General features: G+C 41.5%; 3 protein-coding genes, 1 non-coding gene and 1 pseudogene across 13 annotated transcripts; 3 read left to right on the top strand and 2 right to left on the bottom strand.

Annotated features, from left to right (window-relative positions):
* Nucleotides 1-519: 519 nt before the first annotated feature.
* On the bottom strand, nt 520-2,566 carry LOC117608747 (dnaJ homolog subfamily C member 1). Its single transcript, XM_034334307.2, has 7 exons — nt 2,417-2,566; nt 2,244-2,345; nt 1,969-2,187; nt 1,652-1,896; nt 1,154-1,448; nt 865-1,083; nt 520-799 (listed from the first exon to the last, which is right to left on the bottom strand). The coding sequence occupies exons 1-7, from the start codon at nt 2,564-2,566 to the stop codon at nt 734-736; spliced, it is 1,296 nt and encodes a 431-aa protein (XP_034190198.1). The 3' UTR covers nt 520-733.
* Nucleotides 2,567-2,671: 105 nt separating this feature from the next.
* On the top strand, nt 2,672-7,735 carry LOC117608749 (leucine-rich repeat flightless-interacting protein 2). Of its 8 annotated transcripts, none has more exons than XM_034334311.2 (9): nt 2,672-2,806; nt 4,606-4,792; nt 5,317-5,443; nt 5,533-5,672; nt 5,754-6,017; nt 6,086-6,227; nt 6,294-6,419; nt 6,510-6,724; nt 6,790-7,735. In XM_034334311.2, exons 2-9 carry the CDS (start codon nt 4,709-4,711, stop codon nt 6,898-6,900), a joined length of 1,209 nt encoding a protein of 402 aa, XP_034190202.1. In that variant the 5' UTR covers nt 2,672-2,806; nt 4,606-4,708; the 3' UTR covers nt 6,901-7,735. The 8 variants fall into 8 exon arrangements, with proteins under 8 accessions (XP_034190202.1, XP_034190199.1, XP_034190204.1 ...); XM_034334308.2 differs by lacking the exon at nt 2,672-2,806 and adding an exon at nt 3,278-3,725; XM_034334309.2 differs by lacking the exon at nt 2,672-2,806 and adding an exon at nt 3,748-4,179.
* Nucleotides 7,736-8,812: 1,077 nt separating this feature from the next.
* Nucleotides 8,813-11,576, bottom strand: LOC117608746 (targeting protein for Xklp2 homolog). Of its 3 annotated transcripts, XM_034334306.2 has the most exons (3): nt 11,387-11,576; nt 9,300-11,189; nt 9,049-9,226 (listed from the first exon to the last, which is right to left on the bottom strand). In XM_034334306.2, the coding sequence occupies exons 2-3, from the start codon at nt 11,106-11,108 to the stop codon at nt 9,185-9,187; spliced, it is 1,851 nt and encodes a 616-aa protein (XP_034190197.2). In that variant the 5' UTR covers nt 11,109-11,189; nt 11,387-11,576; the 3' UTR covers nt 9,049-9,184. The 3 variants fall into 3 exon arrangements, with proteins under 3 accessions (XP_034190196.2, XP_034190195.2, XP_034190197.2); XM_034334305.2 differs by lacking the exon at nt 11,387-11,576 and adding an exon at nt 11,334-11,356 and having other exon boundaries at nt 8,813-11,189; XM_034334304.2 differs by having other exon boundaries at nt 8,814-11,189; nt 11,387-11,573.
* Nucleotides 11,577-12,051: 475 nt separating this feature from the next.
* Nucleotides 12,052-12,241, top strand: LOC117609000 (U2 spliceosomal RNA). Its single transcript, XR_004582481.1, has one exon. It is a non-coding gene; the product is annotated as a U2 spliceosomal RNA (small nuclear RNA).
* A 6,906-nt stretch (nt 12,242-19,147) lies between these two features.
* On the top strand, nt 19,148-19,323 carry LOC117608997 (U2 spliceosomal RNA; annotated as a pseudogene).
* Nucleotides 19,324-20,836: the final 1,513 nt, after the last annotated feature.

Genomic DNA, 20,836 nt, shown 5'->3' with positions numbered 1-20,836 from the left:
TAATATGAATTATAGGTAGAATAATCTTTGGGCAGTTACCATGTTCGTTATCATACAGAAATGTAGATGTATAACCTTTGAAATATGTATATTAGTAATGCAAGAATTACGTTCATAAGAACTCTAAAAATATATAAGACGGAATTTTTTTGTTTGTTTGCGACGAGGTATGCACCGATATCAACAAGTACAATAACGTGTTGTAAGATCTAACATCGATTATTTTGATATAATTAATTATATGAACATTATCTATATAAATATGTTAGTAATAGGGCGAAATGTGTTATACATTGTGGCATAGCAATATTTTCTTCATACTACTTTTTACAAATCTCAACAAATTAAAAATACACATTTTATCGGATAAATAATATTAATAAAAGCAGAGTATCAGTCTCAAAGAGCAGGAAAGTATTTAATTATTATATTTTATCAGTCTTTTTTCCTCTTAATTAATTATTAAATTTATTAAATAAATACATTCTCCACAAACATTTAATAATAAAATGATGTAGGAGCAATATTCTTTTTCACGTATAAACTTCTTTTTTTTTTTTTTTTTATCGTTCTTCCTCCCTCTGTTAAGAGAATCTTTCTCTGTAATTCATCCATATTATAAATGTACAACAGCCGTGAAATATGTATCTTTAGATGATTGAATACATTCTTTTGGACTTGTTTGTATGGACTACACATTTTTTGTTGAAGGAACAATCTTGTACATGGCAGGCTATTGAGTTTCTTGCTTCTTTTTTATTAATTCCACCAATTGTCTATACCTTGCTTGGCACTCGTCCTTTGAAAAATATTACAAACTGTAAGTACTTTTATCTAATCGTAATGCAAATAGGTATATCATACCTTTGTCTTTCCCTCGACACAGTTTGCAATTTTTTCCCATCTATCAACGGACATGCCTTTCGGATATTTTATGAGCGCTGCTTCGAGCGCTCTTTGCTGTTCTTGACTCCAGTCGCTTACGTTATCCACGCTTTCAGCGCGCGTTTTCGTTTTCCTCGGACGCTCTTCTATTACGACTTCCTCTGTAGATGCGCCAGGCTTCAACCCTTCATCTTTTATCTAAAAAAAAATTGTGGAGTTTGAGACGCTTATTAAGGTACTTAAAAAATATTTCATTACAGATATAAACCTTTTTCGCCATGTGAGTCACTTCGGCAACCGTACGATTCATTGCATCTGCAATTTTATCCCACCTTTCTGGCGTACCGCTAGGATATTTTTTCACCAGTTTGATTAACTCTAATATATCATCGTCGGTCCACAAACCACCGAACAACGCAGGCTTCTGATAAACGTGGCTCGTTTGGTCTTTCCTCGATGCTTCTTTGATATTATTGCCGCTTCTTTCTTGAGGGGTAAAAGCAGCTCTGCGTCTTCTTGCTCGAGACGTGGGCTCAGGTGGTAACTGTTCAGTCTCTTGGGCTCTGAAACAGTTCACGCAGACATTTTAGATATACTTAACAATTAGAAAATTGTATTGAAATTAACCCATTAACTGCCAAATTTTTATTTAACATTTTATTTAATATAATCCTATTGCAAGTGATAAAAAATAAATATATATATTCAAATCCCCATTTGGGGATCGTGGTAGCAAATGGGTTAATAAAGAAAGTGTTTCGCTCACGTTGCCTCTTCTTCTTCCAGTTTCTTTCTACGTTTTCTTTCCTCCAATAAGCTATACATCACGCGTACCACATCCGGTATGGATAACGTGAACGCTATTATCCACCTTGGAAACTGAAATGGTAGAGTGTTCCATATGGTTGGCGTTGGTATTTTCTCCAAAATATCTGCCAAATCTGGCACATCCATTTTACCTTTCTTATTCTTCTTCTGCATTTTCTGAAGTTTGCTACCTAAAACTTGTTCCTGAAATTTATATCACCGCTATAATGTGAAATGTTCAACGATTTCTCTAAATTCAAACAACTTCTTACGTACGTATGTATATCTTTTCTCAAAGTATGCTCCCCACGCTACCACATATTGTCCGACTGTGATGATTAAAAATAAAATTATACTTAATTCTAAAAGTCCCATTTTTCGTACATGTCGGTAGTAATATACAGCTGATCGCCAATTTGGCAATCCGTTAACAAGGACATTGTCATATTTTTGACGTTTGCCAGGATCTTTCAACACATCGTACACAGCAACTAGCTGGAAATAAAAGCGATATTAAGGATCATTCATAATTGTAAAATCATTGGACATACTTTTCTAAATTGTTGCTCAGCATCCTCTGCAGGATTTTTATCAGGATGCAATTGTAACGACAACCTTCTGAAAGCTTTCTTGATCTCCGAGGCATTTGCTGCCTGAAAAGTATTATTTCTATGTGTTAAACTATTGTGTTGATAAAATGGAAAAATATTTAAGTGAAACGAACCTGTGGTACACCAAGGACTTCGTAAAAATTTTGATTAACTTCTTCGACGACATCGAATACTTCTAACTCCTCGTTATCCCAAGCGTTAGTAAATTGATATACATTGAAAAAATATAAAAGTCGAAAGATTAATAATAATGACACTCTCATTTTCCTTCCTTTTTTTTTTATTCACTATGTATGTACAAGCATGTCCATTGAGGAATTTGTATTTTTGAATACGCGACGTCTGCTGTTTCAGATTTATACCACAGCCATCGTTTCGATTCGAGTATATTAATTTCCTAAGATACAGATGAAAATATGTTAAAAAGTGAGATGCCACATCGCAAGTCCCGACGAGGTTACGTCCAAGAAACTTAGGCCGTGTGAGACGGCGGCGAAATGTAGGTAATGTATCATGCAAATGTGTGTGAGCGTATCTGTTGCATCGAGCTAAAGATCCATTTTAAAATTGCGACATTATTATCGCTTAATCAGAGTTAATCTCTATCGTAATCGTCGAAATCTTATCACCAATGAAATGTCATCTTAATTATTCGTATCATTTAATTATGCCTGCGTTTGTCCGGCGCGCTATAACGAATCCTAGCATCAAAATGAAAGAGCAATATTTCGTAATTATAGACATTTGTAAGTACCAGTAAAATTGTTAATAACATTTAAATTTGATTTACATAAAAAAACAAGGTCAAAATTATCGGATGAATTATTCGAAAACAATGCTCGAGTAAATTTAAAAATGGCGCGGTAACGGTGGTATGGCGGTCGAATTAATAAAAGGAAAGATCAGTAAATCGATGAAATTGAAAATATTGTAATATGATCATTTTTACAGGTATATTTGATTACAATTTGTAAAAAATAGTATTGCCGATTGAATGAAGATAGTGTTGCGTCCCTAGGTCCACAGATGACTCCACCAATTTCGGTTATTTGAGGCGCGGCGGCGCACAGTGTATTTTTGCATTCGCATGCATCACTGTCCAGGCTATTTCATCGAAAAATGTGTCTTCCGCTATATTTAAGTGCGACTACACGCACTGTTTTTATAAGCTTTTGTCTATAGGGAATCACGTTGGTCTGGTTCGCGCGAAGGTTCTTTCGTTATTATCGGGAAATTCCATGGAGGCCGTGATCGACTAAACGGAAACCGCATCGTTAATTCTCAGCCGCAGATGGTCATCGTGGCGAACTACTCATCCGATTTCCATTGATTGTATTTATAGTGTCTCTCCAGTTTATTTTTGCATGCGGTTCCTTTGAGAAAAAAATGCACCTATCCGCTGGCTGACAGCGTTCTTACATCGTAAGTCTTTCAACTAGGATTAACAGTGGGGAAATTAAGAGAAAAAGAAAAAAGAAAGGAAAAAAAAACAAAAAGAATTGATGATACAGTAAGGTCTTATTTGCATGTATTCGGCTGTAATGTGTGGGTGTGCGAGTCTATTAAATATATATCATCGAACGTACAACTCCTGGTACCTTTTATTTCTCTTTTAATATAAAATTCGTGTTATCGCGTATATTCCTGTTGTCTCACGAATAAATCCGATTATTCCGTGAAAATCGTTGACGCGTTATGGTACACGGAGCAAATACATAATTAGACTGCACCACAAAGATGTTATTCTTAGCGTGAAAACGTTGTAACGTTAGAACTCGAAAGACCGTTTTTACCTGTGCTAAATTCTTTTACCTCGTCTATTTCGAAAGTACTTTCACATGTCGCCGGGTATTGTCAACCTATAACACCTAGAAAAGTACGGCACTTGTAAAATTATTTTCAGCCTCTCCCAATGAGAATCATAGAAAATGTTATTAATTTCACGGTAATTTTCAAGGATAAAAGAAAAATGACCTTGTATTTAAATTTGAAATATTCAAACGATACTTGGAGGTAGTCTATATCGTTATTGCATAACGCATTATCAGCACTCCCTAATGCAACTAAAGTGTCTTCCATAATAGTTAAGGAAATTATCTGATATTTAGTATGACTGCGTTTGTTTCCAACGGTGCTTTTACGTTTATACCTTGCTGCATTCCTGAAGCTTTCTACATCATAAATATCGTTTCTCCTATTTGTATAATACATCCATTTATTCGTTGTACATATTAATGGTAATCGTGCTTAAAAACATGCTCGCAAACTTCTGGCTCTAGCATATGTCCCCTTTGTCCTTTAGTGTGGTGGTTTGTCTTCTTGCGCGGTGAAGGAGTTGGATCTGCCTAGCGTGAGTTGCCGTTATTCAAGCGAAAAAACACACTCACTATAAAGCTGAATAAGAAATGGAGTCTGCTATAACTGGTCGTAGACGGACAACAGCAAGACATTCAGCAGAGGATCAGGCCCTCGATCAAATTGCTAAGGAGGTATGGCTTGATCATTTTACAACTACACCATGGAATTGTCAAAGAAAATGATTTGTTGTATCGCATAAATTTTAATTTAATTACAAATATTTAAAAATATTTATTGCTCGACGTTACATTGTCCTGATATAAGAAAAATAAATAAATAAATGTTGCTATATGTGTGCTTGACCTTGGTCGCTTACGTGTATGCATGGTATGTTAGGTGGGGATTTTTTATCTTTTGTGATAAGTTTATCTTTAAATAAGGATTTGATGCATTGTATATACTACACGACACAGTTATAGTTGTAATTCATATTTTACCTTTTTAATTCCGACTAAATATAAAGTAAGTATTTGTTGATCCAAAATATCATCAAATCTTATGCATACACCCGTTGTTTTCATTTGAATCCTAACAAGTTTGATTTCTTAATATATTTATGAGAGTGTTTCTATATCATGCGACGATGTGTTTATAATAAATTGAATGTCAAAATATGTTTTTGGTAACAGGATGGATTTTCCATACGTACTTTCAGGCAGAAGCTAGATTAGCCGCCAGAAGACAAGCAAGAGCAGAAGCAAGAGAAATACGAATGAGGGAGTTAGAAAGGCAACAGAAGGAGGCAGAGGAGAATGCGGATAGGGTTTATGATATGTGCGCAGGTATTTATTTAAAATATTGATGATATGCTTGGACAAATTTTTTGACTTACACAAATATTTAACCTTTCCCTCTATTTTTTCTTTTTCAGCCGACGTGAATAGAACAATGAGAGTAACTCCTGATTCTGTAAGGACGTCGCGTCTCCTTACAAATTCAAATAACTTTCAATCCAGTCGTAGATCTTCGGAAGATTCCCTAGAAGATGCCGGCCTAAGCAGAGATCTCAGGGTATTGCTTTTTTATATTTCTATTTATTTTACAAGTAATCCTCTGGATATGTAGAAATGTTTGTTTATATTTTCTTTGTAGTTAGAGTTAAAGGAATTTGAGGAAAAATTTAGAAAGGCAATGATAGCTAATGCTCAATTAGACAATGAAAAGTCTTCTTATGCTTACCAAGTTGATTTACTGAAAGACAAGCTTGAAGAACTGGAAGAAACAGTGGCACAACTTCGCAGAGAGCTTAGAGAGAAAAATCGGGAATCTGAACAATTAAAGAGAGTTAGTCAAAGATTGAAAGACGAATTAGACATATGTCATGCACAATTATTAGAAAGAGATACGCTTATACAAGTAAGGAAACATGAAATATTCGTTTAATTATTTTTATATATCAGTGTACTAAAATAACATTGTTTCAGGAAAATGGTTTAGTTATTATTGATGATGAGGAAAGTGAAAACGAAGATAACGATATTGAGAACGGTCCACGTCCAAGACGAAGAGTACTAGTCAGTACAGAAGCAGCAGAATTACTACAAAATGCTGGAAAGGGTTCTTTAGGTAAATAATTACAAGAAATCTATATTTTCAAGGGAAAATAGTAAAATATTATCTTTTGAATTATAGATGTCCGGCTGAGGAAATTTGCTTCTGAAAAAAAAGAATTGCAAGACGAGATACGGCATTTAAGATTAGAATTAGAAGAGACCAGAAATCGTATTAGGTCCGAAAAATCGCCCGGTTCAGTATTAGGTTCATATTTATGCAATACGAATGTTTTTTTCAAAAGAAAAAAGAGAATCTCATATGTTCATTCAATTATTGTGTTTATTTTTCAAATAGGTTGTTTATCAGAATCTGAAGATGTACAGCGAGAAGCTAACAAGCTTCTGGCTGATTACAAGTTCAAGTTACAAAAAGCAGAGCAAGACATGTCGACTTTACAAGCCACCGTGGCTAGGCTAGAGAGTCAAGTGATACGTTACAAGTCGGCAGCCGAAGCCTCTGAAAAGGCAGAAGACGAGTTAAAGGTTGAAAAGAGAAAATTACAAAGAGAAGTAAGTGACGTTATTCTTTAGATTCTAATTTTAGATAAATGTGTTGTAAAATGTTTGTTCAACAGGTGAGAGAGACACAGGGACGTGTAGAAGAATTAGAAACAGCGAATTCTCATTTGCAAAGGAGATTAGACAAACTTAAAAACGCAAAATCAGCTCTTTTGAAGGAGCTTTGACGTGACGATTTCTTGGGATCTGTACAATGAGTCTGCCATTTTCTTCTATTCTGCAAAACCCGTGTGCCGATGTTGCCTCGACGTAAAATATTACTTAACACATTGAATATAATTTATACGAATGAAACGTGCATAGTATCGTTACGCAATTTTACATTGATTTTAATTGATTTTTTTATGTACAATACTGAGCAAGTATGACGTCCTAAAAATGGCTAATGGTAAACGCTGCTTTTTGGGAACTCATACTTGCATAATATACGCTACCTAAACTGCTATAAGAAGAGGTCGTTGTTTTTGTATTCAGTGATTTCTTTTTTTCAAACTAACAATTTTGCATTTATTTATTTATTTCTTTTTTTTCTCGATAAAGAAGAAAGAAAATAACAGTCTTCTAAATGCATTTCAAGCAGCGAGGTTTTTCATGAATTTTTGTGAGCAGTTGTGGAGTCGATTTATAATTTGTACATTATTTGAAGCGAACAGCTCACTCGTATGTCATAAATATATAGACTGTTTTCCAGTAACGTCTTCTACAGGGCACTATCTTATGTGTTATTTTAATATTTTATTTTTAAAGAAAACAGAGGGCAACATCGATGAAAGCTCCAAGTATTACAGTGCAAAGAGTATCAAAGTGGAATAGAAATTGATATTTTATGATGTACGAGTTAGCGAAGAAATGCGTATGTCGATGAGTGTAATTTGTGTTACATCGAATAATTTATAAATATATTTCTAAAGATACAAGATATTTATAACTTCTACGAGAAATATGTTATAGTTAAAACTAGATTTCGAATGGAAGCAATAGATCTACCTTTTTTTTTTTTTTCTACTACTACGACGGAGTAAACAAAGTAAATTTGATAAACGTTTTTAATTTTATATGGTATACGTTATATCTGCGGTAAAAAGTAATATCAGAATTTGTATAATTAATGAAACCATCTACAATTTTGCTGGAGCCTAATGTTTATATAAAATTCCTACTAATCGTATTGCCAGATTCAGTGTTCAACTTTTTAATATAACATTTTACACCTAAATTGTCTCCGAAACTGATACTTTTATTCCTGGACTGATACGAAGTAAAGAAAGTAGATGTATGATAGTGTGGTCTTTGTACATTCGAAATAAATTAAACTATGTTGTTGAAGCTATATAATATCCTTGGTATACAAATTTATTATACAGGGTGTCCCAGAAAGAGTGTTAGTCCTTCAAGGGGATGGCAGTTGGGGTGATTCCGAACAACATTTTTCTTTGCAAAAATGTTGTTTGAAGCTTTGTTTTTGAATTATTAATGGCCAATCAGAGCGCACGGGCGCAGGAGTCGAGGCTGCCGCCCCTGAGCCCGCGCGTTCTGATTGGCCACTGCTTTTCCTTAATAATTCAAAAACAAAGTTTCAAACAATATTTTTGCAAAGGAAATTGTTGTTCAGAATCACCCCAACTACCATCCCCTTAAAGGACTAACACTCTTTCTGGGACACCCTGCATATTTTATGTGATATGAAAAGAAAATGAACTAAAGTAACCATTACTGTCTTGTCGGTAGGAAGCATACTTTAAAGAGGAAGAAAAAATAAAATAACTTGTTTACCTCGTGTTTAGCTAATCGTTAAATACTTAGTTAAATGAATATCATTTTTAATATTAAAATTAATATATACGTATAGATTGTTTTTTATTAAAACAATCTATATCATTATAAAGATATACAAAGAGTTTCAATTGATCTAAGTTAGTTGAATAAAAAAAGGAAAACTTAAATGACTATTCTAAAATTATTTTAAAGATCTGGTTACACATGTCTATAAATCTGTTTAATTTAATTAAACGCACAGATAACAAAGAATACATTTGTTAATAAAAACTAAAGACTCAAATTGCACCATTTTCATAAAAATTTATTTTATTGTAATAATATATGTGAATGTTTGAAGTATTTACTATATTTCTGTGATATATATTTGACATATCATTGTTACCTTAAGTAGCTACACATAACATAATACAATTATAAAACGTTTCAAGTTAATGTTAAAAGGTACTTAAAATTAGGAAACATTTCTTATCTTATTTCTACTTGCCCAAGCAGGACTTCGTGGACTGCTCGGAGGTTTAGTTGATTTTAAAATAGTTAAGGGTTTGTATATTGGCATCGGTCTGGCTTTCACCTCGGTCATTCTGCGTAGCTCGGTCCTTTCTGATTTTTCCCTCAACATTTTGTTCTTTTCTTCTGCTTCTTTCTTTGCTTTTAATTGTTCCTCCTTTTTTCTCATTTTTTCTTCAAACTCGGTTCGCTCCTTTGCTCTTTTTTCTGTATTTAATTCAAACTTTGTTCTTAATGCGATTTTTGGTTTTTCTGTTTTAACATTTACAGCATTATTTACCTTCACAGTGTTCGCAGATTGCTTTTTATCAAACTCTTGAGCACACTGCTTCATGCCTTTCTTTATTGCGTTAACAGAAACAATGACGTTGGGTTGCTTGTTTTCTTGATCGAAACAACTTTTAGTCTGTCTTGATACCAATTTTTTGGTACCGCCTGCAGTCTTCTCCTTGCTCTGAATACTTTCCTTGGATAAACCATGCACCAGCACAGGTTTAAAAGTTGGCGCAGGATTGGCATGAAACACAGCGATCTCCTTATTTTGTTTTTGCTTGTGTTTAACAAGTTCCTCCTTCTTTTTGGCAAGCGACTTGTCTCTTTTCTCAAAACTAAACGGGCATGGAACTATTCGTTTCTTCTCGCTCTGTTCTTTAACCGGATTTATGGGTTTTGTGAATTTAGGAGCCGGCCTTGCATGAAATTCATTCTTAATCTTGTTGGTTTCTTGAACCTGCAGATTCTTCAATCTTTCTTCTTTCTTCGTTTGATATTGTTTATTGCGCGCTACAAAACCAATCGGCAAAGGCTTTATATTTTTACCAGAAGATTCTGTACTTGCATTGTCTTTTTTAATAGAAACATTTGAAGCACTAGTAGAACGGGTGATTGGCAGAGAGCTTTTGCAATTATTTTCTCTATTATCTATTGCAGATTGCGAATGCAAATGCGGCCCTGTTGTATAACGCGTTTTTGTTAAACGAAATTCTTCTGTAACAGTAGCTGGCTTCTTTGGAACTTTCTTTAACACGCAGGGACCTTTCAAAATATTAATTGGAACGGGATTTGCCTTGATCTGATGTTTCTTCATTTCTTCAAGCTCTAATTTTTCCCGCTCTTGTTGATTTAAAATAGTAATCGGTCTTGTTCTCTTCTTGCTTCTCAACGTAGGGGAAACTGGATGGGTCAACTTTAATGTTTGTTGTTTTAATTTCATCATAGAACCTGCTTGAAAATTTTTGTTACTGATAGTACGAAATCGTTGAGGTGTTCCATTCTGGAATCTTGAAATCGCCTCTGCCATGCTTATAAACTGATTTGAACATCTTCTATACTTCTTTAAACTTTGTCTACGATATTGACAGGTAAGCACTCTTGGATATGGTTTACTTAACGAGCGTTTTTTCGTTTTATGTACATTAGATTGTCTTCTACCGGACACAATTTTGTAGGACAATCTTTCTTTTGAAACATTGCTTTTAACGCATTTAGGACTATCACCATTTAACTCAATTATTGGTTTATCCATCTCTTTTACCAAAGCAGTATGTTGCGTATTTTCTTTCTTCTTGTGAACATCGATGTTTTGATTATTTTTCAAACAAGATTTACCTGACACCTGATTTTTTACTCCTGTTGTATATGCATTGATTCTAAATCTTTCTGGCGCTGGTTTAGCTTTATGACTCACTGCTGATTTCTTAAATGCTGATGTTAATTCAGGTGCTGGTATACTCCATGCCTGATGGATTTTCTCAGTTTTTTTATTCAATTTCAAATCTTTCATTGCATTATTCAAATTTTTTTCTTTATCAATTTCATCGTCCGACTGCTTCTTACCTTCATGCGGTATAAAATATGCTACACTGGTGCATGGTTTTTCAACTGGTTCCAAACTATCGTCAAAATTTGTTTCAGCCACTGATAGTTCTGTTATATTTTCCTTCTTACACGGTACACTGGACTTTGCGTTTGGCTTAAAAGTTATTAAAGGTTCGTGTACTTCATGCTCCACTTCAAAATAGGTATCAGAAAGTACTTGAGGGCTACGTGTTAAATCAGCCCACTGTGGGGCACACCAGTTATCCATCATGTTGAAAAATTATGAACGAAATTTATCAAATAAATGTTATTACAGCAAGCTGTTGCGAGCTAAGCAACGTCCAAACATAATCTGAAAGAGAAAGAATAAATAAATTTCAAAATATTACTTACTTCGTACACAAGAAAATTTGTAGCGCATCTTCAGAATATGTATGAAGCAGATAAAATTAATAACGTTTGCACTATTTTGTTATTATTTCTGTATATTGCTTACAGATTTGTTTGCAGTTATTTTATATGGTATTTTTCAAAACAAATACTGTTTACCTGATGTATTTGTCGCTCAGAGTACGATAAAGATTACGTTCGATAAATATTTCCGTTGATGAATTTAATTTTGAAATTTTTGAAGTATTCTTTCGATTGGTTGAGAAATAAAAGGAACTTTCCCTAGAGGGACTTTCAGTGAGATTCAGAGTGTATACGATTTATATGCTTCAATCACGTTTATCTTAAGATTTGCAGTTTATACATTTTGAAAAACTTTTTTTTTCGCGCACGAAAAAAAAAATGTTTTTCAAAATGTATAAACTGCAAATCTTAAGATAAACGTGATTGAAGCATATAAATCGTATACACTCTGAATCTCACTGAAAGTCCCTCTAGGGAAAGTTCCTTTTATTTCTCAACCAATCGAAAGAATACTTCAAAAATTTCAAAATTAAATTCATCAACGGAAATATTTATCGAACATAATCTTTTAAAAATTTTCTTTGCATTTTTAAACAAATTACTTAAGCTTTATTAGTGCTATATATATATATATTTAAATTACAGATGGTAACACTGGGCAGATGGCCCTCTGAGGGCGGTTGCATGAGTGAACATCGGTCGGGTACCCACCGCTAGGTGACGAAATTTTTGAACCGTTTTCTCGCAACTAAAAGTAGTTGCTATAGCACATAAAAGGCAACGTAAAAACACTGTACAGCATCGCTTCTCGGCCTATGGCTAAGATCAAAGTGTAGTATCTGTTCTTATCAGCTTAATATCTGATACACTCCCCATTGGGGAGTCAGAATATTAATCTCATTTTTGAAAACGGTCGGATTTCGGAGCTTGCTCCGACTCCGACACGGGTCGCACCTGTATTGCATTACCGCAGGACGCGGCCCACACATACTACTATAAACATATTTTCTTTTCTATTTCTTTCTTTTAAATATTCTGACTCCTCTTCTCTTTTTCCTAGTCTTTTGTATTTTTATTTTCTTTTATCCGCGATCGCGTTGGCTTTTCCAACGGCGGTGCGACTCGCTCAGCACAGCGGCGACTGACTGCGCGGTAGGTAAGTGGAGCTTGGGAGTCTGGTGGTGGTTTTTTGTAGTGTTGCGTACTGTAGAGTGGTGCCACCTGGAGCAGGCAAAGCGCTGTCGACTCCAGGCGGACTGTTTCGGCACATCGAAACCCTTTCGCGCCGTATCCGATTCCGGTGCGGCTTTGCTCGCGTTTGTTTTGTTTTGTCTCTATGTTTAGCTGTTATCCGTGAGAACGCTGGTCGTTTAAACCGATAACAGCTGTTTGTCCCACCAACCGACTTGCCGAAATCCACTTTTTGCTGTAGTTTTTGTGCTCCCGTATAGGCTAAATATAGACATTTAGACCGTTACGGGTAGACTTTATTCCATTATTCTAGCTATTTAGCTAGAAATTTTTCTATTTGCAGTAGAGTAATTAGCCTTTTTCCGATCAATTATCGAGGTACACGGGTCCCTTTACAACTTGTGTAACTCGATATTAACAGTCTAGTCCCCTGTGTGCGGTAATTTGCAGATTTAATTTGCAAATTATCGCGGAGAGCGACTCGCACGGTCGTCCTCGTTTCGTTCGTTTTGTTTTTATTCTTTTGATCTCAATCTAGTCACTAGATTAAGGTTTTATTTTATTTTATTTTATTTTATTATTCTGATTTATTTACTTTGCTTTTATTTATTTTCGTTTATTTATTTCCTTCTTTTTTTTATTTTCGCGACATATATACCATAAGTATATATACCCGTTTTTATTTGTTGATTTTATTTTCTCTCTATTCTAATTTGCTTTATTTTATTTTATTAATTTATTTTCTTAGTTCTAAGTTTTAAGTATTGACTGGGGAGTCCCTATTCTATATCAGTGCTGACGGTTTTACTATATTATTTTATTTTATTTTATTTTATTAGCTCATTTTATAGTCATATACTTATTTTATCTATTCTTTTTATTATTTATTAATTATATACCATGACGAGCCCTCAGCCGAGCTGCACTGCCAGGGGAAATGATGTGATAATTACGTTCCCCTTTCCCGAGACATTCCCCTGCCCCTTCTGCAATGTAGGGGTACCGTCAAATTGGATCCGGTCGGCCGTGTACCAGCGGCACGAGGACCTTGGGAAGCACTTGCGCATCCATCACCCTGGCGCAAGTAGAAAGTGGGTCTGCGGGGTGTGTTCCTTCACGGACAACAGTGTCTATGCACTGAAGAAAGTGAGGAAGCACCACGCGGACTCACATAAAGGTAGTGAAGAGCCTCGTGCTGCTGGGGCGCGGCCGTCGGTTAGCGCAAGTAGCAGCAACAGTAGCAGTAATAATAATGACGGCGGCAGTGCACCCCCGGCTGAGGGTGATTCAGCCGAGAAGCGACCCCAATCAGACGCGACACCGGTCGAGATGACGCAGAGGCCCTCTCCGTCCCCGATGGAAGCGGCAGGGACCACCACGGGTGGAGGCGCGCTCACGCGCGCCGCTAAAACTACCCTAACCAACTCCCGGACCACCGTGGCTGCCAAAACCAAGACTGCGCCGAAGAAGAAACCTGTAATTACTTCATCGGTGACGGGGAGAAACCTACTGACGGGCTGGGCCATAAAAACTGCGACAGCGACAAGGAAGAGCGGGATGCCGTCCAGCCCCGCCGATGGACGACCTCCATCCACGGGGAGTCCCGCCGCCCCGCCGACCGTGGACCTCACCACCCCACCAGCGGGGACCGGCGCCGCAAAGAGGACCAGCGGCGGGCCAGTGTCAATGAGGAGGCCAAGCGGGGGGGTAACTTCCACTGTAACCCCCCCACTAAAAGAGAAAGAGAAGAGCCCGGGGACGAACAGAAGAAGCACCCGGGCCACAACGGAGCCTCCTCAACCTGGCCCGTCCCAACGAACCGCCATCACCGCCACAAGAAAGGTGACACCCGCCGTCACGTATGCGGAAGTAACGAGGGGCACGTCGTCGACCACAACTACCATGACCACCAGGAGGATGACACGGGCAACCTCCCTCCCGCCCGTGTCAAGAGAAGTTGGAGCCGGGGGCGTATCCACAGCCCAAGCGCCCCCCACCAGGCCGGTGGTCGCGACGTGCACCTTCGCGACGGCGGGAACACTGACCCTGACGACGACCTCGGTCTATAGCAAACCAGTGGCCGTCGTCACCGTCGCAACAAGAAGGAGCGGGGGTGGAACCTCGCCGAGGGGGCTCAAGAAGAGGCTTCTAGAGGATACGGTGCTCCTGGAGTCCACGCCGACGACCAGGGCGCGGGCTGCCAGGGCAACCACGGAGCCACCTCGGACCCCCCCCAGGACAAGGAACGACGAAAGGAGGAGCCCGCCAACGGGAAGTGCGACGGTGAACGACATGGCCAACCAGAAGACGCCAAAGGAGCGCCCTGTGACGAGACGGAGTACCCGGGCGAAGACTATGTCGCCCGGGGAGACACAAGAGAAGAGAAGGGGGGACGGACCCGTCACCCTACCGTCCCCCACTACAGGGCGCACCGGGAGAAGAAATCTTCTCCCTGTTATAGCCGAGGCGTCGCCAGCGGTACCAGCGGCGCCGGTGGAGGAAATGAAGACTGGAGGAGGAGGAAGAAGAAGAAGAGGAACAAGAGGTAATGAAGATGAGGAGGACTGGCGGGACGTCACGCCGCGGATCACGAGGAGAAGGGCTGGGCGGCAGCAAGAGGAGGGAGCTTTGACGACCCCGTCACCGAAGACGCAGGCGCGGCAGCCACGGCAGCAACAACAGCAACGAGAAGAGGAAATGGCCCGGGAGCCACCCGTGGTAAGGTCCCCTACGGGGGCGGAGCAGGGGTCTCGGAGTAGGCCACTGACTGTCGATAGGGCTACTAGCCCTATCGACTTTAATAATAATTCTAGTCATTGTTCTTGTGATCGTCCTAGGTTAAGTATTATCGCCAGCAGCGCGACTAATTGCCCCGGGTCAAACCGGGGCTCTGTTTTCAGCCAGAACAACGGGCAGAATAGGGGGGGCCGAGGGGGCACCATTAATAACACTAATAATAGAAGCACCCGCGAAACAACCACACGAAGAGTACCCCCCAGGGGTCGGGCCCCACAGTCGCCCGCGACGCACCGGCGGGGGAGAGTGACGCCCCCAAATTCACCTGAGCGCCGGGGATCCCGGAGAGGGCGCGACCCGCGTCGGGACACACGGCTCCCTGATGCCGTCGCACACGCCGGCCGACTCGACGAACCGACCCTCGACACCGACCGACCCGAAGGGCTCCGTAGGAGCACGAGGGCAGCGATAGGTGTCGAAAGGGCAGGTCTCGCTGAGGAAGCCGAAACGGTGACGACGCTTCAGGCGCTGGAGGACTTCGCTGCGAAAGTGGCGGAGTTCTTCGTTAAGCATCGGGCCGTGGATACCGAACGGGCCGCAAATCCAGCCACCAGTGGGAGGGGTGGCCGGCCACGACCGGCTGCGAGGAGGGAAGGCGAGTCTCACCGTCCGAGGGACAGTTCGACGATGACCGGTACTCCTGCCGACCGCGAGGAATATGTTCGGGAGGCGACGCGCATTCAGCGCTTGTTCCGTGCGAACCGGAAGCGTGCGGTGCGGGAGGTCCTGAAAGGGTCCTCTCCACACTGTGAGGTGTCGAAGGACGTAGTCCAGCGACACTTCGCAGATATGTATGCTCTCCGGGATCGCGCGGGGCCCCTCCCGACTGTCCATTACGAGACAGCACAGGGGAGTGACGCTCTGGTGTCGACATGTACGGCCACCGCGGTGAGCCGCCGCCTGGACCGGATGAAGAAATCTTCTCCGGGTCCCGACGGCGTAACCTACGGTGATTTGCGCGATGCCGACCCAGGCGCCACGCTCCTAACGGCGTTATTTAACGCCTGTCTCAGGATGGAGCATATTCCGCGCGTTTGGAAGGAGTCAAACACCGTTCTTATTTATAAGAAGGGTGACCGGGATGACTTGTCCAACTGGAGACCACTCGCGATGGGTGATACTGTGCCGAAACTCTTCGCCGCTGTTATGGCCGACCGCCTCACTCACTGGGCCGTACAAAACCGACGGCTCTCACGAGGCCAGAAGGGCTTCCTGCCGTACGAGGGGTGCCTTGAGCACAACTTCGTGCTGCAGGAATGCATCGCCGACGCCCGGAGGAAGAAGGGGGAACTGGTGGTGGCGTGGCTGGATCTTTCCAATGCCTTTGGATCGATCCCGCACGCCACTATCCTGGAGTCGCTCTCCAACGCCGGGGTGCCGCGGGCGATGACAAATATCGTCGCCAGTATGTATACAGACTGCGCGACGAGGGTCCGTACCGCTGAGGGGTACACTGATAGAATCCCAATAAGATCGGGAGTAAAGCAGGGCTGCCCCCTTAGCCCCATACTGTTCAACCTGGCACTAGAGCCAGTAATCCGCGTAGCCGAGGACTCCACTTTAGGATACAAGATCGCGGGGGAAAGAATCGTGGAGCTCGCCTACGCGGACGACATCGCGCTGTTGGCGGAATGCGAAGAGGAGATGAGGAGCATTCTACGACAAATAGAGAGTATCGCAGCCAACCTGGGTCTCGCCTTCAATGCAAAGAAGTGTGCCACCCTGCACATCAGAGGCCGGGACGACATACTGGACACCGTGTACCGTATCCAGGAGGAGCCCGTTCCGGCTCTGGAAAAAGGTGAGTCTTACCAACACCTAGGGATCCCAACCGGGGTTCAGCTCGATCAGACGCCCTACACCACGATCCGAGGCGTGTTAGAGGATCTGGGCGCGCTGGACCGATCACTCCTTGCCCCCTGGCAGAAAGTCGAGGCGTTGGCGACATTTATTGTCCCGCGTCTCGATTTCCTGCTGAGGGGAGCCAATATGCGGCGAACGATCCTGTCGGAGCTTGACAAGGCTATCAAGCGAACGGTTAAGCTATGGCTCCACTTGCCCCAGCGCGCTAGCCCGGAGGTAGTCCACATTCCCCCGTCACTGGGAGGATGTGGACTCCCTCCGATAGCAGACCTCGCTGAGGTCACGGCCGTGGCCCACGCATTCAGGATGCTGAATGCTAAGGACCCGGTCGTGGCTCGTATCGCGAGGTCCACGCTGGAAGCTGCCGCGAGCGAGAAGCTTCGTCGAGCTCCGGCTGATCGGGATCTTGCCCAGTACCTGTCGGGCTCTTTGGCCGGGGACTGGTCAAGACCAACGACTGGTCGTTCGTCGTTTTGGTCGAGGGTGCGGTCCGTCGCGCTGAGATCCGGAGCGCGTCTCGGTTTTCGCTGGGAGTGGTGCGATGATCGAGCTGAACTCGCGATTGTCATGGAATCCCGAAACGGACGTCGGGTAGTCGTGCCGCCTCCTGCCAAGGCACATGTCATCACCAGGATGAGGGCTGCAGTGACGGAGCACTACGTGTCCTCGCTTCTTCGGAAGCCGGACCAAGGTAAGGTTTTCCAGGCAACCACCCAACATGCGGCGAGCAATCGCTTCATGAGGGGTGGCGCGTTTATCCGCTTTGCTGATTGGAGGTTTATCCATCGCGCCCGCCTCGACGTGCTCCCGTTAAACGGAGCCCGTCGATGGGGGAGCGATGATAAGCGCTGCAGGCGATGCGGATACACGCTGGAAAGCCTTCCTCATGTGCTCTGTCACTGCGGTCCTCATTCTGCCGCCAGGCAGAGACGGCACGACAACCTCGTTCTGAGGTTGAGTAAGGCGATCCGGCTTCCCGGTGAGATCCGGATCAACAGGCGTGTCCCCGGGGCGACAGGAGAGTCTTCGGCGCTTCGCCCGGACATCGTGGTCACGCACGAAGCGTCGAAGACCATTGTACTGGTCGATGTAGCCGTGCCCTTCGAAAATACGATGCAGGCCATCGTAGATGCAAGGTTTGACAAAATTAACAAATACCAGCAACTAGCTGATTCTTTGAAAGGGCGCGGCTACAAAGTGTATTTAGATGCCTTCATTGTGGGCGCCCTGGGCGCCTGGGATCCGGGGAACGAGTTCCTCCTGGAATTACTTAGAATTTCACCGCGATACGCATCCTTGATGCGAAAACTTATGGTAACCGAAACAATCGCGTGGTCCCGGGACATGTATGTTGAGCATGTCTCGGGCATTAGACAGTACACGGTGTCCAGTACCGATAATACTAGAGTTAATGCTGATATAGAGGGCGAGGCCCGGGAACCCTCATCTCCTCGAACATGAAGAACACCGACCAAATATCGCTCCATTTACATACCCATCATTTATTTATTATCCAGCTACTATTTTACTATTAATATGAAACGTGTGTCGGTGTTCCTCATGCTAATGCTAAGTGTACTTATGTTCTATCTATTTATTTTCTCATATTCCCATATTCCTTTTTTTCTTTTTTTTTTTTTTTTCTCTTTATTCTACTCCAAGTACACTTACATTAATTCTTGCTCAGCCACCACATTTACCTCTACATGTTGACTGAAATTTATATTTATATTCTTTTTTATTTTACAATCTATATTTTATATATTTTTATTTTTTTTTATTTTATATATCTATATATTTATATTGAGGCTTTTTCTAGCGCAAATATTGGGCGACTGAGAATGCAAAGAAGTCCCGCTGCCAGGGCCACTTGCCCCTTCTTTATTATTATTCTAATTATGATCTGGCATATTGAGGATCCGCGACGCATGCAGCGGGTGTTGGCCCCGCTGCATTAAACCTACATCTTTTTATATTATATTAAGGGCCAGGCCCACATATTGTGAACAATGATGTATCACCTCAGGGACTTGTCCCTGAGGAAACATATTTTGAAAATAAAAGCGCTTATCTGTTCTTATCAGCTTAATATCTGATACACTCCCCATTGGGGAGTCAGAATATTAATCTCATTTTTGAAAACGGTCGGATTTCGGAGCTTGCTCCGACTCCGACACGGGTCGCACCTGTATTGCATTACCGCAGGACGCGGCCCACACATACTACTATAAACATATTTTCTTTTCTATTTCTTTCTTTTAAATATTCTGACTCCTCTTCTCTTTTTCCTAGTCCTTTTTTGTATTTTTATTTTCTTTTATCCGCGATCGCGTCTGGCTTTTCCAACGGCGGTGCGACTCGCTCAGCACAGCGGCGACTGACTGCGCGGTAGGTAAGTGGAGCTTGGGAGTCTGGTGGTGGTTTCTCGTAGTGTAGCGTACTGTAGAGTGGTGCCACCTGGAGCAGGCAAAGCGCTGTCGACTCCAGGCGGACTGTTTCGATACATCGAAACCCTTTCGCGCCGTATCCGATTCCGGTGCGGCTTTGCTCGCGTTTGTTTTGTTTTGATTCTATGTTTAGCTGTTATCCGTGAGAACGCTGGTCGTTTAAACCGATAACAGCTGTTGTTCCACTAACCGACTTTCCGAAATCCACTTTTTGCTGTAGTTTTTGTGCTCCCGTATAGGCTAAATATAGATATTTAGACCGTTACGGGTAGACTTTATTCCATTATTCTAGCTATTTAGCTAGAAATTTTTCTATTTGCAGTAGATTAATCATTCTTTTTCCGATAATTATCGAGGTACACGGGTCCCTTTACAACTTGTGTAACTCGATATTAACAGTCTAGTCCCCTGTGTGCGGTAATTTGCAGATTTAATTTGCAAATTATCGCGGAGAGCGACTCGCACGGTCGTCTTCGTTTCGTCCGTTTTGTTTTTATTCTTTTGATCTCAATCTAGTCACTAGATTAAGGTTTTCTTTTATTATTTTGATTTATTTATTTTACTTTTATTTTTTATTTATTTTCGTTTATTTATTTCCTTTATTTTTACTTCCGCGACGTATATACCATAGGTATATATACCCGTTTTTGTTTTTATTTGTTGATTTTATTTTCTTTCTATTTTATTTTCGTTATTTTATTTTATCTATTTATTCTCTTAGTTTTAAGTTTTAATTATTGACTGGGGAGTCCCTACACTTTTTCTTTTTTTAATCAACTGACTATTACTCGATTTTATACATTTATTTATTTATTTTACTATTTATTTTAATATGAGTAATGCGACGAGCCCTCAGCCGAGCTGCACTGCCAGGGGAAATGATGTTATAATTACGTTCCCCTTTCCCGAGACATTCCCCTGCCCCTTCTGCAACGTAGGGGTGCCGTCCAACTGGATCCGGTCGGCCGTGTACCAGCGGCACGAGGACCTTGGGAAACATTTGCGCATCCACCATCCTGGCGCAAAAAGAAAGTGGGTCTGCGGGGTGTGCTCCTTCACGGACGACAGTGTCTACGCACTGAAGAAAGTGAGGAAGCACCACGCAGACTCACATAAAGGTAGTGCAGAGCCTCGTGCCGCTGGGGCGCGGCCGTCGGTCAGCACGAGTAGTAGCAGTAGGGACGGCGGCAGTGCACCCCTGGCTGAGGGTGATTCAGCCGAGAAGCGACCCCAACCCGACGCGGCACCAGCCGAGACGACCCCGAGGCCCTCTCCGTCACCGTTGGAA

The sequence above is a fragment of the Osmia lignaria genome, chromosome 8 (assembly GCF_051020975.1).
Source record: "Osmia lignaria lignaria isolate PbOS001 chromosome 8, iyOsmLign1, whole genome shotgun sequence".
In the NCBI taxonomy this organism is placed as follows: domain Eukaryota; kingdom Metazoa; phylum Arthropoda; class Insecta; order Hymenoptera; family Megachilidae; genus Osmia; species Osmia lignaria.
Note: the sequence above shows the minus strand (reverse complement) of the source record. Positions and strands in the feature narration are given on the sequence as shown.